The following is a 17,669-nucleotide window of genomic DNA, read 5'->3' as shown; positions in this document are numbered from 1 at the left end:
GTAGCTCTTATGTGCAGATCCCAGATGTGCTGGTGTGCAGTTTCAGTGTTTTTTGTTGAGTTTTAGATGTTCAGCTTATTGTTGTTTCAAGGGGAGAAATCTGGGGACGTCTCTCACTCCACCATGTTTCCGTCGAATCCTGATGTCTTATCAATTTTGGAAACTCTCAGCTATTATATTTTAAGTATTGCCACTGCTCCATTTTCTCTCTTATCTACTAGGATTCTGATTAAGACATATGCTAGACCTGCTTATTCTCTATCACCATACCTCTTAACCTCTTTAGAATGTCCATGGCCTTGGCTTTTGGTCCTGCATTCTCAGTTATCTCTTCAGGTCAGTCTTCTAGTTTTATCTTCAGCCAAGTCTCATCTTCTGTTAAATCCACCTATTAAGTATTTATTTCCAATTATTATGTTTTACATTTCTAGAGGTTCTGTTAGAGTCTTTTAAAAATCTGTTTAGTCATTTTGGATTCTCTTACTCTTTACTTATATGTTCCATTACTCTGTAGTGGGTTGAATTGTTTCCCTTAAAATTTATATGTTGAAGTCCTAATCCACAGTACCTCAGAATGTGATGTTATTTGGAGATAGGGACTTTACAGAGGTAATCAAGTTAAGATAAGGTCATTAGGTTGGGCCATAATCCAATATGACTAGCGTCCTTCTAAAAAGGAAAAAATTTGGACACAAAAATATGCAGAGAGTGAATAAAATGTGAAGGACATAGGGAGAAGATGGTCATCTACAAGTCAAAGAGGCCTGGAACTGATCCTTCTCAAACACCTTTATTTTGAACTTCCAGCCTCCAGAACTGTGAGAAAATAATTTTTTTTTGTTTAAGCCACTCAGTATATGAAATTTTCTTATGGCAGCCCTAGCAAATGAATACACCTTCTTTCGTTACTTTAAATATATACTTATTTTATAGTCTATGTCTGATCATTTTCATATCTGAAGTTTTATGGGCTTGATTCTGCTTGTTGCTTCTTATGGATCTTGCTAATAGTGTTTTGTTTGCTTACGTGTTTTGTGATTTTATTTTTCCACTTATATCTTGGAATTTTATCTGTGGGTTGAAAGGTGGCTTACACCAGTGAAATTATGTTTACTTATTTCAGTCACCTGGGGTCACTACAATCTGGGACCACTTTAGGTAAATCCTTGAGGTATTTTTGGAATACATTGGAGATGTGATTTCAGGCTGCATTTTGGCAGGTATGTCTCTGCCTCAGGGCCTTTACATTCCCTGTTCATTCTGCCTGGCATGGTTTCCTTCAGACATGCCCTCACTTCCTTCAAATCTCAGCTCAAATGGCATCCTATCATTGAGGCCTTCCCTGCCCACACCATATCCCACAGGCCACTCCTTGTTCCCCTGTCTTCTTTACTTTTATCCAAAGCACTTAAGCATTTATGAATATAGGATATATTGTTATATATATTACATTAAACTTTTTAATTTTTATTATATTAAAATATTTATATAGTATATAATATTACATATAATAGTTTAATATAATATATAACCTTTTTATTATCCATCTCTCCATGAAGGCAAGGATGATTTTGTCTGCTTCATTTACTGCAGAATCCTCAGAACTGTGCCTGCCATACAGCTCATATTCAATAAAAATTTGTTGAACATAAAGAAACAATGCCCATCTACACTCTAAAATGTATTTAGGAATTTCACCACTCTTGATGTGGTTTACTGAAAGGCACTGACTCCATAGAAGACCAGACCCCAGAAGCCTGGCCACAGCAACCTAGCAAATACAGACCTCCACTTTGTCTATCTTTCACTTTGAATGTATCCCCCAAAACAAGGTTACTCATGTTGCAATTTTCAAGAAGTTGTCCTGCCCAAGGTAGGCAAAAACTGCTGACATAAATCTGGAGGGAAAGGTGTCACTCTCGGTGAAATAATAAGCTAGAAATAAAAATACCTCTGCCCAAGGGACCGTAAGGGAAATTATCTAGCTTAAATTTTGGCATTAAGTGGAAAGGTAAAAAAAAAAGTCCTCTGAACATTTACAGCCACAGGCCTGTCATCATGCTTCTTCGCAGCCTGAAATATCATTTCCCGGGTATTATGGGTTATCAAGATTATGGATATCAGGATTATGTTAGCTTCCTGAAAAAGCCTTGGAAGCATTCCTTCCTTTGCTATACTCTGGAAGACAAGTAATACATCCAAAATAGTACAAAGAAAATGAGAACCACATAATAAAAGATTAAAAGATACAAAAGCAATGAAAACAGGATGTACGAAAGGAAATACACTGGGAGACCTAAGACTAAATAGATCTGTCATACCTACAAACAAAATTGAGCTAAACAGTACAAATTACCTACCAAAATCCAGAATACTCTCAGATTGGACCACACATGGCTAAAGCAGTTCTCAGATTAATATGTAACCCCAAATACATCTATGAACAAACCATAAAGGATGAGATTAACTAACTTACACATTCAACTAAAGAAGTTAGAAAAAAATAAAAAATAGAAAAGCAGATGGAAGGGCTTTAATAAAATGAAAGCACAAATGAATTTATCAAAAAATATAAAAATTATATAAATGCAATAACTGGTCCTTGGGGGGACATAAAATTAAAAAAAAAAACATTAACATTAGTTTACCTAACGGAGGAAAAAGAAATCACAAATTCACTCCATGAGAAATGATACTGGAGAAATAACCATATATAGAGAAAATTAAATGAATAGTGAGAGAATACTTTGCTCAGATTTCACAAATGTATTAGAAACCTGGAGGAAAGGAAATATTTTTTATGAAAATCACAGGGACTGCATATATCCATATCTATACATTGATAGATATATCAATATAAATACATATACAATCTAAATAAAGAAAATATGATGGAAGAAAAAGAGAAAAAAGACAGATACCCTTCAAATAATGCATCATGCCCAGATAAAATCACAGGAGAATCCTACAAAACCTTTAAGGACCAAATAACACCAAAGCAGTGCTAATTGTTCCAGACATGTTTATTCTGTGAAAGGGGCTGGATAGTTTGAGGATGATCAAATCCATTCCATATTTACAGTGTTGAAAACACTCTAAGGGCTTTACCAGATCATTCTGGGGAGGGGAAATCAGACACCCTTAGGAACGTATGAGTCTATTTTACAGTTAAGGAAGTGCCACATTTTTTCATGTCCAACATATCCATAGGATTTCTGTTCAATGTGAGTTTTCCCATGCACAATGAGGTCTGACTTCTGGGAAAAGACCTTCCCACAATCAGTATGTATATAAGGTTTCTCTCCTACGTGGATTCTGATGTCCAGTGAGGTGTATGTGCTGGCAGAAGACCTTCCCACATTCACTGCATTTGGACGGTTTCTCCCTTGTGTGTGTTCTCTGATATGTGATCATCTGTGATTTCCGGAAAAACGTCATCCCATACTCAGCAGATTCGAAGAGTTTCTGTCTAGTATGGGTTTTCTGATGTACAACTAGTGGAGACTTCTCACAGAAAGCTTTTCCACATTCACTACCTTCATATGATTTCTTTCCAGTATGAGCTTTCTGATGTATAATGAGGTGTGACTTCAGGGAACAGGCCCTTCCATAATCAGTACACTCATAAGGTTTCTCCCTTGTATGAATTCTCTGATGAATAATGAGGGGTGACTTCTGAGAAAAGTTTTTGCCACATTCACTACACTCATAGGGTTTCTCCCCCGTATGAATTCTCTGGTGTATAATAAGAGGTGATTTCTGAGAGAAAGCTTTTCCACATTCTTTACATATATAAGGTTTCTCTCCAGTATGAAGCCTTTGATGTCCAGTGAGGTGTGACTTCTGGGAAAAGGCCTTCCCACAGTGAGTACATACATAAGGTTTCTCTCCTGTATGAATTCTTTGATGTCCTATGAGGTGGGACTGCTGGCAAAAGGTTTTTCCACATTCACTGCACTTATAGGGTTTCTCTCCAGTATGCGTTCTCTGATGGATGATGAGCTGTGTTTTCCGAGGGAAGGTCTTCTCACATTCGGTACACTCATAGGGTTTCTTCCCCGTATGAGTTGTCTGGTGTATAAAAAGATGAGACTTCTCACAGAAAGCTTTCCCACATTCACTGCACTCAAAGGGCTTCTCTCTGGTATGAACTCGCTGATGTATAATGAGATGTGACTTCTGGGAGAAGGCTTTTTGGCACTCAAAACATTCATAGGGTTTCTCTCCAGTGTGGACTCTCTGATGAACAATAAAAGGTGACTTCTGGGAAAAAGCCTTCCCACACTCAGTACATTCATAGGGTTTCTCTCCAGTATGAATCCGCTGATGCACAATGAGATGTGATTTCTCACTGAAGGTTTTCTCACAATCTCCACATACATATGGTTTCTCTCCAGTATGAATTCTTTGATGTATAATGAGCTGTGACTTCTTAATAAAGCTCTTCCCACACACACTACAAACATTGGGTTTCTCCCCAGCTTTAACTTTCATATTCTGAATATGGGCTTGCTTATGATTGAGAACATTTTTACATTGATTATGTCTACAGAATTTCATTCCAGTGTGAATTTTCTCAGGAATAAAACAGAAAGCACTGTAGCTAGGTGGTCTCCCGCATCCAAATCTCTCAACGAGATTCTTTTTTGCATAGCTTTTATTACAAGTGAGTGAGTCTAAATTAGATTTCAAGCTCTTTTCACATGAATCAAAATTATGGAGTTTTTTACTTGAAGGATCAAGGTCTATGCACCCACTGAATATTTTTCCAAATGTATTGCATTTGGAGCCTCTATTCTTGGTCATTATTTCATGGCTGATGACTGTGACCTGCCTCAAAATTCTCTCTTGGTTTCCTTGATATCTATCTACCTGACAATCAATATGCCAGACTTTTAAGACAGAGTGAAATGAATTATCCTTTCGGGCTCTTTTCGGTATCTCCCTTTGAAATGAAAGTTCTCCAGAAATGATCCGCTGAGAAGAGTCAAGGCTTTTCTCCCTATCTAAAGAAGAAGAAAAAATAATACCAAATAGATAACAAAAGGAAAACAGCAATGGACAGAAGTGCTAAGAAGGTAGCTGATGTAAGATGGATATTATAAAGGAGGCCTGATGAATTTTAAAGATGAAAAGGGGCCATTGATTTCAGGGAAGAAGAAAATGTCCTCTCAGCCATCTACCCAGTTCTTACTCACCTGAGTAGATCCACCTTGACAGCTCACTGTCTATGATCCACAGATCTGTTTCATGTTCCAACTTGAAGATTATACCTGGTTTTATGCTTGAACACCCTGCTGAGGGAAAATTATAATGGCCTTGGCAGTTTGGAAATTAATGAGGAGAAGCAGTTTCAGGGGCCTCCAGCAAAAGTGGATCCTTAACTCACAAAAATAAATTCTAGATATAGCAAAAATATAAACATAAAAAACTGAAATCATCAATGGAAAATCATAAAGGTCATGGTCTTGACAGCTCTCAAGGACAAGGAGAATTTGATTCATTGTTACACAGAGAATTTGTCCTTACCCACAGAGACCAGGTGACTATAGATTTCTAGCATCACATCCCTGTGCAGAGTCTTCTGAGCAGGGTCCAGCTGCCGCCACTCTTCCTGAGTGAAGTCCACAGCCACATCTTCAAATGTCACTGATTCCTATAACAGCATATTCCTGTATGATCTGCTCATTCTGATCATTTTACCACAGAAATACCTGTAAGATGCCTACTTTGCATTTTGTGTAGCATACTTCACGAGAAAAAAATGATATAAAATCCTGACATTAACAAGATTAGTTAGTATAACAGAATAGTCTAAAATTAGATGCAAACAAAAATGGGTAATTTAATATATAATAAAGGTAACATTTTAAATAAGTGAAGAAAAGACAGATTACTCAAAACTGGGTAACTATCAGAAAAAAATATGAAGTTGGATTCTCTATTCACACTATATATAAAAATTAATTTGAAATATAATAAATTAATAAACAAAAAAAGAGAAGCCACAAAATAAAGACAGGAGATTTTTTTAAATAAAAATAATTTTAGAGTGTAGAAGACTCTTCTAACTAAACATGCTACAAAACCCAGATACCACAAAGGAAAATACTGAAAAACTTGACTGCTTTATGTATTGCATGGCAAAATATTATAAACAAACTCAAAAGACAAGCAACTAGCCTAGAAGAAGATGTATACACAATACATACAATGGACAAAGAGAATTTCTTTAATTTGTATAGAGAGTTCCTACAAAGCAAGAATAAAAAGACTAATAACTTAATTTTTTTAAAAATAATCAAAGGACATGACCATCAATTCACAAAAAAGAAAATGAACATGGATTGTACACATGTAAAATGGTGCTCAACCTAATTCACATGAAGAGAAATGAAAATTAAAATAAGACACCATGTTTTTCTTACATATTATCAAAGATTAGAGTTTGATGAGTCACTGAGTTGGTGAAAAGGTCAAGAAACAAGCACTCAAATTGTAGGTATACAATGGTATAATATATTTTAATGGCAATTAATTTGGTAATACCCATCAAAATTTTTAACTGTATATATCCTCTGACTAGCAATTCCATTTCTAGAAATTATTCCACATAAATACTCATCTATGTAAGCAAAACATCACATGTGAAGATACTGTACTCCAGTACTGTTTATAATAGCAAATGAATGAAAATAACCTCATGGAGGATTAGATAGATCAATAATGCTTCAGCTCCCATGAGAAAATACTATATGCAACCATAAAAAGCAACAAAGAAGCTCTACATAGATTGATATGCAACAATCTCTAAGATATATTGTTAAGTGAAAAAAGTATTCATCCATTCAACAAGCAGTTACTGAGCACCTGCTGAATGCCAGGCACTATGCTAGGGACTGGGGAATATGACAGGGAAGAAACCTGGCAAATATACCTTCCCTCGAGGATCTTATATTCTAGTGAGGGGAGACAGACAACAAGATTGAGAGACAAATCATCCTCTAGTCAAAAAAAAGAGGTTGTAATGTATACTTCAAAATTCATATCACTTATACACAAAAAGCCCCTAAAAAGAAATAAGCAAAAGACAAAGAAGGAAAGGGGATTTACAGAGAAATATAAAATGGCAAATAAATACGTGAAAAGATGCTGATGGTCATTCGATCATTAGAGAAAAGCAAGTGAAAATAAAATGTAATGCTCGACCATAAAAACAACAAGAATGAAAACACTGATGCTATCTGGTAGTGAGGAAAATTGGGAAATGGACCTCTTTGTAAATAATTTGTAGCCACATGGGGAGCTGATTACACAATATCAAAATACAATTTAAGAAATACCCTTTAAATTGTAAACATGCTAGCTCTTTGACTTAGCACATGTCTAAGAATTTGGCCTACATAAATATTTGACAAATATACAAAGATGTATTTATGAGGTTGTTCCCTTATTTGTGACTTCATTGCTTTAGAGTCTTAGCTAGACTATATACTAGCTGTGCCTCAGTTTTTTCATCTGAAAAATGAGGATAATAAGGTACCTAGCACAAAGCATTCTTGGGTAAATCACATGAGTTAATTCCACTATAACTACTTATAAAGGTATTGGCACACAGTAAGAATTCAAAAAACAATAGCAGTGATTATTATTATTGCTATTATATATTTTTTAAAAAACTAGAAACAATAAAAAAAAAGCCCATCGATTTGACAACGCAGATTAAGCGACAGCAAAGTATGGCCCATTAGCTAAATCTGGCCTACTAGCTAAGAATGGTTTTGATATTTTTAATGGTTAAAAAAAAGTCAAAAGAAGAATATTTTCTGACATGAAAATTATATGAAATTCAACTTTCAATGTCCATAAATAAAATGCTTTTGTATCGCAGCCATGTTCATTGGTTTACATATTGTCTATGGCTGCTTCAACCTATAATAGCAGATTTGAAGAGTTGCAATAGAGACCATATGGCCTACAAAGCTTAAAATATTTTTATCTGGCCCTTTACAGAAAAAATGTGCTGACTTCTAACTTGGACAAACTGAACAAATTACTTGAAAATCATAAATTACCAAACCAGACATTAAAAGAAATAGAAAATCTGAATGGTACTATATCTTTTAAATAAATCAAATTCATAATGAAACTCACACACACACACACACACACACACACACACACACACACACACACACACACAACCAAAAGAAACAACAATGCAACAAAACCTGCTGCACAAAGAACACTCCATGCCCCTGAAGACTCCACTGGGGAATTCTTCCAAATATTTAAGAAGAAAATAATACCAATCTTATCCAAACTTTTCCAGATAATACTTCCCAAATTGTTATATGAGGCCAACATAACTGAGATGCCAAAACATGACAAGAATAATACAAGAAAGAAAAATTTTAGGCCACTATGTCTCAAGAACATAGTAGTAAAAATACTAAACAAAATATTAATAAGGGATTGGCCAGATGATGATAGATGAGGAGGAGGAGGAGGAGGAGGAGGATGAGAGGAGGAGGAGAGGGAGGATAGTGGGTGGAGATAAATGATAGATAAAACAAGATTGGCCACCAGTTGATATTTGCAGCTAACTTTTAAGTACAAAGGGGTTCACTAAAATCTATTTTTGTGCCTGTTCGAAAATGAAATTTCCATAATAAAATATATAAAAAGTACATTTATAGGATATATAGGTATAGGTTGCATAGGTAAAGAGGAAAGTTGCAGAACAGAAAATATGGTGTGTTTATTAATGAAAATAATAAGATCACTCACACATATTTATACGTTCCATACCTACATACATAGATGGGGTTACATGCATAAATAAAAGTCTGGAAAGATCATCTCCAAACTACATAATACTAGTTATGCCAGGGAAGAAGGCAGTTAGATTACAGAAATATTTCACTTTTTACTTTGCTATATTGTTTATATTTTTGCCCCATGTATAGATTACTCTTGCAAGGAAAAATAAAAAAGCTAAAAATGGAAGAACAGAGGAGATGGCCTTGAGTTGGAACATGACCCCATAAACTCTGAGATGACAGCAAAAGAGCCATGGAAAACCAGGAAACCACCCATGCTTCAAGCTTTGCCAGAAAATTTTTACTAAAAACAGCCTCTTTGGAACAACTCTTGATGATACCACTGAGCTGAAAAGCACTGGCCTTTAGGAAAACTCAACAATAAAGTTTTTTAGACTGAAGGCCCAGAAATCTTGACTTTCTGAGGAACTGGACTGATGACCCGATTTCTCTTGATGGAGAATGCAAATAATCTAACTAATCATGATTTTTCCCTTTTCACTGTGGATGCCAGGAAGCTCACAGGTAAAATGTTTAGCTAAATTTATACAAAGGCCAGATGGTCTGTGTATTTTCACAGCAACTTCACATGCTTCTTGATCTTCTATTCTTTCTAAATTTCTCTTAATTCTTTTTCAACTAATTTTCAACTAATTGCCCTTTCCCATTTTGTTATGGGAAAACCAAGTGGAAAACAAATAACTTACCTGAGTTTCAGTCATTTTGTTTCTCTTTGCAAAGCAATTGGGAGTGTGGTGGAGTACAGAAGAGTCTTCAAAGACAAAGTTGAGCTAACCACTCTTCAATGACTGGATGTGACGTGTGTTGCTTGTTAATTGTTAAAGTTATCATTGGTAACTTGTGTTTCTCTTCTGACCGGTAATTCCAATTCTAGAACTTTGTCCTAAGGTAATAATCACAGATATGTGTAGAGATTTAACTGCAAGAACCTTCATCATAGCTTTGTCTTTAACACCATAATACTGAAAATAGCCTAAATGCCCAGTCACTGAGAACTGATAAGATAAGTATGGAACCTCTAAAGGAATGGGAAGGCAGGCAACCATTAAAAGTAACACTATGGATAATTAAGAAGCTCAAGAAGACACAACAACCAAGTGTAAGGCATGGACCCTGTCTGGATCTAAACAGAAAAAAATTCTTTGAGATAATCATTAAAGTTTGAGCCCTGACCAGACATTTGATGATATTAAGGAATTTAACCACTGCTGATCTGAAGACATTATTATTTCACCTTGAATAACAGTATTAATCTTTAAGTCCTTATCATTTACAGATACATAATTAAGTATTTATGGGTAAAATGATATGTTTAGGATTTGTTTCAAGATAATAAGGACTATATATGTAAAAAATCATTGAGTTATATACTTAATATTTGTGCATTTTGAGTTATACCTGATTTAAAAAAAAGAAAGAAAAAAACAATCTGAGAGGAAAAAATGAATGGGTGGTCTATTTAGGAGTTGGCAAACTTTTTCTGTAAAAAGCCAGATAGCAAATATTTCAGACTTGTGTAGCCTATGGTCTCTGCTGCAACTACTCAGCTTTGCCATTGCAGGCTGAAAGCAGCCACAGACAATATGCAAACCAAATATATTCACTGGCTATATTCCAATAAAACCTCATTTATGAGTACTGTAATTTGAATTTTATATCATTTTCACATATCACAAAATATTATTCTTTTGATTTTTCCAACTATTAAAAATATGAAAACCATTCTTAGCTTATGGCTGTAGAAAAAGAGGCCCGATTTGGCCCATTGCCTGCAGTTTTCCCTCTCTTGGTCTAGATGAAACAAGATTGGCCATGAGTTAACGATTGATGAGATTGAGTGATGCACATAATGGAGCTTTATTATACAGTTCCCTCTATTTTTGCAAATGTTTGAAAAGTCCTTAGAAATAAATTAAGTAGCGCTATGGAAATAAAGCTAATGGCATGGAAAGATAGGCGAGAAATGAAGAAGAGGCAGACCACAATATCATGCTCCCAACTGTTTAATAACAAACATCTGTCCCCTAAGATATTACAGTGGCTTGCAGACCTCCAAAGCTCAACTCTACCTGGAAAATCTTATTCCTTGGTATTTAATTTATTTGATTGGATTTTCTTGGGTATCATATGAGCAGCACTCACCTTGAGTTCATGAAAGATCCATGAAATATAGTTGACCCTTAAACCACATGGGTTTGAACTGAACAGGTCCACTTATATGCAAATGCTTTTCCAATAAGTGTGTACAGTACTGAAAATGTATTTTCTCTTCCTTATGATCTTCTTAATAATATTTTCTTTTCTCTAGCTTACTTTATTGTAAGAATATAGAATATAATATAACAAAACATACAGAATATGTGTTAATTGACTATTTATGTTATTGGTAAATCTTCCAGTCAGCAATAAGCTATTAGTAGTTAAGTTTTGGGGGATCCAAAAGTTCTACATGGATATTTGACTGTGTAGGGGCTCGGTGCCCTTAACCTCTGCGTTGTTCAAGGGTCAACTGTATATACAAGATCAGTGTTACAAAACCATGGTGAATAGATAATCAGGTATTTACTCAATTATCATCCCAAGCCTCACAGGACAGGCCCTGCTATTATCTTCATTTCACAGTGAGGCAATTGAGGCCTAGAGAGGTTAAGTTACTTGGCCAGTATGACACAGCCAGTAATTAGAGAGTGAGGTGGTGGGAAAACAAAAAACAGAGAACTCTTCCTTAGCTGTCATGGCACCAAGATTTTCAGAGATGCAACTCTCTGTCTATTTCTGGATGCCCTAAAAAATTAATTCTCCTCCTAATTCACAGATGACGTTGTCTACTTTTTAACTCAAGAATAACAAAACATTAAATTTATATTGTGCTTTACAGTTTAAAATTAACTTAAAATCTTAATATTCAATGCCACAATTTGGAAAGAGAAGTCAAAAATTAAGGAGATATTTGCAAAACACATATCACTGATAAAAGAGCGGTATCAGAATATATAAAAACAATTTCTACAAATCAGTAAGGAAAAGGCAGACAACCCAATAGAAAGAAAATGAGAAGATCTGAATAGGCATTTTATAAAAGAGGATCTCCAAGTGATCAATATGTATATGAAAACGTAGTCATCAGGGAAATACAAATTAAAACCACAATGTCTGACTCCTCCATTGGAAGGCTGAAACCACAAGACTAGGGATTTTTGTTTATTCATGAATGTATTATTGATCTCAAAGAGCCACCACTCATGTACCCCATATTGACCCTATATATTCTCATTCCTATCCCCATGGACCCTCATCACTCACCCTAAAAACCTCTCATCATTCTCCTCACAGATTCCCCCATCATTCGCCCAACAGACCGCCATCATCGCCCCAGACCTTCTTCATTCACCCTTGCCCATCATTCACCACATACACCATTTCTCACCTCACAGACCCCCCAATCACTCACCCACCATGAACTCCCCGTTGCACATCCCACATACCATTATCCCTGATCCTACAGATTCTCCTATCACCGTTCTCTACACCGTTGAGTTCAAAGGACCCCTCATTAGTCCTTCCACATGTCCCCATCACTGACCACACAGCTGCATCGCTCAGCCGGGCCCCTCTCCCTGGCTCTGCACTCAGGACCCAAAAGATCCTTCTCAAGCCGGGCTTGGCTCCCCGCTTGCACAAATAAGTTCAACATCCCCCGAAATTCCTTTTTGTTTCCAGCCTTCCTTGGTGGATGTGGCTGACGCATTAGTTTATCTTTCGCAAGCTTAGAAACAGCCGCCCAACCGAGCTCTACCAGTAACAAAAATGGCGTCATTCGATCTGCGCCAGGAACTCTGTCGCCGAGTTCTACCAGTAACAAAAATGGTGTCATTTGGTCTGCGCCAGGAACTCTGTCGCCGGTCGGGAAAATAGTCAGGGTCTCACAGTGCTTCTGGAGCCTCCTATTACAGCCAGAGGGGATATGCGTTTTGGAACCCGGGAAGTCCCCATGATATTTCTAAGGCAAGGTATTCGGAAATGATGCTTCGAAAACAGTGTGAGGCTCTGAAGTATCGCGACTGTCCCGATTTGAGTGAATGGACGTTCCCGGCCATCAGCAGAGGCACAGCCTGAGCAAAGGCGTGGCAACGGAGCGTGTTGGGGTGCTCCGTGGGAACTAGGGAAAGTGGTAAGGCCGGATGGTAGAAGCACCGCCTGGGCGACTGCAGTGCAGATGCCTTAAGTCTAAAACACTTGGAGAAACTGAAGAGTTCTTTGACATAACGTATTTACTTTAGGGGCCTCAAACGCACATCCCGCCTGCCACTCGGAACCTAACATCAACGCCCTCGGGCCCTCCTATTATTCAGTCAATGGGGCAGAGTCCGCCCCAATCTGTCACTGGCTTCTTGGCACTCCCGGCTTTCCATTGGCTCCTTCAAACACGGAACAGCTCGCACTCTCCTGTCAATCACAGGCTTGACTTTATGCTAGCATTACTTAAAGTGGGCAGATGCATTTCATATCAAAACTAAAAGGGTTAATAAATAGAGCAAAAGGTTCAAGGTAAAACCTAAGGGGCATTGATTTTAGAAAACCTGACAAAGGGCTAGACTGGAGGCCTGCTCAGAACAGGATTGAATAGTTAAAGGCTCAATTTCTGGATCTACAAAATAGAGGAGCTCTGATGGTACGGTAAACAGGTAAGAAAGTCCTGGGATTTGAGAACTCTACCAGGGGATATGGATGAAAGAAAATTCAACAAACACTTCTCTAGGTCAAACCAGAAGGGCACTGTTGGTGGAATAGTGGCCCAGTCACATTTCAGAGTCATTCCAGAGAGACTTTGATGATGAATGTGTTAGCTTAGACACAAACCTGAGAAGTAGTGGCATAATTAACAAAGGCCCAAAATTCATAGCCTATACCAAAGGGATAATGATGATGGAAGAGTTAACCAAGACCTGATTTCAAGGTCAGACCAAATAGGCATTCATTACAGAAGGGCTGGGGTTGATATACATAGCAAAAGGGGCACTAAGGGTGGAAGTTAGCACAGGTTTGATTTTCTGCACACACAAAAGGAGCATAGATGGGGAGAATTTTTTTCTCTCTTTTATTGAAATATATTTTCTGGGAAGAGAGAATTTAACTGAGTCCTGCAGTCAATGTAAAGACCTGAGGGGCTACAATGGGAAAAGAAAACACACTGGAGGAAAGTTTCACATGTAAATTGCCCTTAGAGTAGAAAAGTGAACAGATCTTCAAGTGTAATACACAGACACAAAGGGACTATTAACTTTCTACCCTCAATACTCTAGATTCTGTATTTAGATCAGAACCCATTAGTGGTGGAATAGACAACAGATGCCTGAGTTTAAGGTAAAATCAGAGGTTTATTTAGGTTGAAAAAGTTAATAGAGGCCCAGGTTAATAGAGACATAGGTAAGGGATTTTGAGGTGGAATGGCTAACAATGGCTGAGATTTAAGGTCACACAGAGGGACACGGACAGTGGAAGAGTTAACAAGGACATGGTTTGAGTGTTGACCAGATGGGTATCAATGGTAGAATATTTCAAAGATGCCTATATGAGTTTCCAATTGCTGCTCTAACAAATTACCACAAAGTTACTGTCCTAAAACAACACAAGTTTATTATTTTACAGATCTGGAAGTCAGAAGTCCAAATGGGTTTCACTGGGCTGAAGTCAAGGTGTTAAAAGGGCCATTCTCCCTCCAGAGGCTCTACAGGAAAATTCGTTTCCTTGTTTTTTCCAGCTTCTAGAGGCTGTTTGGATTTCTGGTTCCTTCTTCCATCTTCAAAACCATCAGCATAGCATCTTCAAAATCTCTTTCTGACTGATCTTCTGCTTCCATCATCATATCCCCTGCTCTGTTTCTGACTCTCCTTCCACCTTCTTATAAGGACCCTTGTGGTTACATTGGGCTCATCTAGATAATCCAAAATAATGTTCCCATTTCAAGGTTTTTAATTTAATCACATCTGCAAAGTTCCTTTTGCCAGGTAATATCACATATTCACAGGTTCTGAGGATTGGGATATGGGCATCTTGGAGAGACCAGTATTCTAACATAATGCCCAGTTTTGAGGTAAAACCAGAGGGTCAATGGTGGTGAGAGATTTGATTGAGGCACAAGATATTAATAGGGGAAGTCTACTGATAGTAGATCAGATTTGAATTCCAACCTGATGGGCATTAATGAGAGGCCCAGGCTGTTATGTCAAAATTGTTTCAAAGGCCTGGGTTCAAGATCAGAACAAAGGAAAATGATGGAAATTTCAATAGAGACCCTGGACCCTGGATCAAGGTCACTGGAGCATCAACAGTGGAAGTTAACAGAGTCCCAGGTTTAAGATCTAGAAATAGGTGCATAGATGGTGGAATACTTAACAGAGCCCTGGGTTTAAGGTTAAAGCTGAGTGTCTTTGATGAATAAAGATTTAACAGATGGCTAGATTCAAGATCTGAAAAGAGGGGCATTGATAGTAAAATCTGTGATCTGAGTTTAATATATAGATCAAGGGAAGGAACTAATGTTGGTAAGAGACTTGAATTTGATTCACAGATGAGAAGAGGCATTGATGGAAGAAGAAATGAAGAGATTTGGGCTTAGTTTTCATGCCAGAGTAAATCGATGATGGAAAGGTTAGTTAACAGAGACCTAAGTTAGATGCCCAATAAGTGGGAGATTAGTGGCATAAGCATTAATAGAAGCCTGTGTAGAGAGAAAACTGAACAGATAATCAGGCACAAGATCAGACCTGAGTGGCAGTAAGAGTGAAAGAGTTAACAGTGGACCTAGACCAAAATTCAGACCTGAGGGACATAGATTTATTGTTATTTGATGTTCAGGCTCAGGTTGAAAGTGTTGAGCCCTGGGAGAGGGGTTCTCCATTATTTTACACTCTGGTTTCCTTCTGCAGTAAATGTCTCCAAAGTCATGATTGCCTTTTGGATTCCATGGGTGTGGTGTGTTGAAGGGTGGTAGGATTCGCCTGAGCTCTTGGTTGTAGGATCATTCAGTCTGAAGACCCAGAAATTGGGGAGTTTCATTATTTTATTTAATTTAGGTTTGATTTATCTTTTAAAAAAAGAAAAAGTTTGTCCTGTACACCACTAAGACCAATCTATAGTCATTATTTCTAGAGTAATTGCTACAATGGCAGAAAATAAAAAGTTATAGAAAATTGTTTTCCTAAGAAATGTGAATTAAAATTGTTCTCTAAATAAAATCTAGTTAACTATACAAAATAAAATTAAAAATTTTTGTTTTGCAAATGCAAGACCCTTGTAGATATCAGTAAAAGAAAAAACATGATTATGAAAACCTTTAGCATGGGGCTCGAGCAGATTGGCCTTTTCCAGTTAAGGAGCCTTAATCCAAAGTGGCAAGATGATGCTGAGAGTTCTTCATCTTCCCTTCATGATTCCCTTGTGTTTGATGCCACATCTCCAGAGGTGGTTTGCAGTGAATTATTTAATTTGAGGCTGGGAGTGGACAATGCACTGGTAACTTCAGCAAGATGTCAGGATCCTGCTCGGGTTCTCCAAGATGTGACAGCAATAGGTCCTTAAAGGCGATGTCACTGGCCCTGTTTGAGGTTGTATTAGGGTTTGGACATCAGCTAGACACTACAGCCAACACCTTTAGTCAAGAAGTAAAGAGGAGAGAAAGAGACAGAAGAAGAGGGAGAGAAGAGTCTGAGAGGCTGTAAGAGAGAGAAAGACAGTAAAGAGATGGAGAGGAAGAGGAAGAGTCAGAAAGAGATAAGCAGATAAAAGTCAAGAGACAGGGTGGGTAACTTGGTGAGGCAGGGATGGAGGACTTCCTTCCCAAGTAACACCCACCCAACTCACAGGCAAAACTGGAGGAGATCAATAAGAATCTAAGTCAAGGATCTGGCTACTGCAGCCTCTTTCTGGAGGAATCCTTGCCCTGCCATCTATCCCACTGAGTCCCCACTGTCTCCCCTCCAGGACAAATTCATGGGTCTAGAGAAATCTGTGGAGAATTCCACAGGATAAAAGTCAGGAGCTGCAGGCTGATGCCTTCCTCCCATTGGATAGACCTGGGGAGGGGCTTGGGATGGACTAAGGGGAGCAAAGAAGCTGCCTCTCTGCCCAAAAGCAGTCAAGGTATCTTCAAGGCAGAAATTAGGAACCCACATCTGAAATCCTTAGGACTAGGCTGCAGGAAGTGTCCCCTCATCTCTGCTCTCTGTTCCAGCAGGTTATTTTTCCCAGCCCTCTTTCTCCAGGTAGGCAAGTGCCAGGATAGACCAGTTGCACCAGTGCATCCAAAGGCCTCAAGGAGGACCCCGTGTCCCAGTTTTCTTGGCAGATGTTCTAAGCTATTTTGCTTTGTGGCTCTGCCGATTGAAAGGAATTAGAGTCCAGGGGCCAATGGTGCTGTGGGAACTTCTGGGTCAGAGAAGATAGAACACTTAATGGATTACTCAGGATTTGATGAGCAGTGGCATTTGGATTTTACTATTCAGAGGCAGTGTAGATTTCAATATCCACTTGAAAGGGATGCTAAGCCTAGGCATCAGTGCCACCATTTAAGGATACTGCACTTGGTGATGCAGTTGCCATGAGCTGCTGTTGTAGGAAGCCAAGATACACAGCCCCATTAACACATCAGTTCCTCTAGGAGGTTCAGACCACAGTGCTGTGCCATCATCAGGATTTGGGGCCCTTGGGTGCTGAAGAAGCTGCTGCTACAAGGAAAGGAAGGGCAAGGTCACTGCAAGTAGAAATTTTCAGCCATGGATACTTGTGAATTGGGGCTTTCACTCACCTTACCTTGCCCATCCTTCA

At 38.0% G+C, this 17,669-nt stretch overlaps 1 protein-coding gene across 2 annotated transcripts; it reads right to left on the bottom strand.

Annotated features, from left to right (window-relative positions):
* Positions 1–3,005: 3,005 nt before the first annotated feature.
* Positions 3,006–12,742, bottom strand: ZNF630 (zinc finger protein 630). 2 transcript variants are annotated; one of them, XM_039843780.1, is made up of 5 exons: positions 12,329–12,742; positions 9,530–9,726; positions 5,530–5,656; positions 5,199–5,297; positions 3,006–5,006 (listed from the first exon to the last, which is right to left on the bottom strand). In XM_039843780.1, exons 2-5 carry the CDS (start codon positions 9,542–9,544, stop codon positions 3,280–3,282), a joined length of 1,968 nt encoding a protein of 655 aa, XP_039699714.1. In that variant the 5' UTR covers positions 9,545–9,726; positions 12,329–12,742; the 3' UTR covers positions 3,006–3,279. The 2 variants fall into 2 exon arrangements, with proteins under 2 accessions (XP_039699714.1, XP_039699715.1); XM_039843781.1 differs by having other exon boundaries at positions 5,199–5,294.
* Between the last annotated feature and the right edge of the window lie 4,927 nt (positions 12,743–17,669).

This window comes from Pteropus medius, unplaced genomic scaffold (assembly GCF_902729225.1).
Source record: "Pteropus medius unplaced genomic scaffold, Ma_sr-lr_union100, whole genome shotgun sequence".
Taxonomy (NCBI): domain Eukaryota; kingdom Metazoa; phylum Chordata; class Mammalia; order Chiroptera; family Pteropodidae; genus Pteropus; species Pteropus medius.
The sequence above is the reverse complement of the archived record's forward strand: the minus strand, read 5'-3'. Positions and strand labels throughout refer to the sequence as shown.

What these genes read in the sequence shown, in the direction of transcription:
- ZNF630 (XM_039843780.1), bottom strand. An exon ending in TAGTCACCTGGTCTCTGTGG is followed by an intron (nt 5,298 to 5,529) that starts GTAAGGACAAAT and finishes ATTTTCCCTCAG; the next exon opens with CAGGGTGTTCAAGCATAAAA. An exon ending in GTCAAGGTGGATCTACTCAG is followed by an intron (nt 5,007 to 5,198) that starts GTGAGTAAGAAC and finishes CTTCTTCTTTAG; the next exon opens with ATAGGGAGAAAAGCCTTGAC.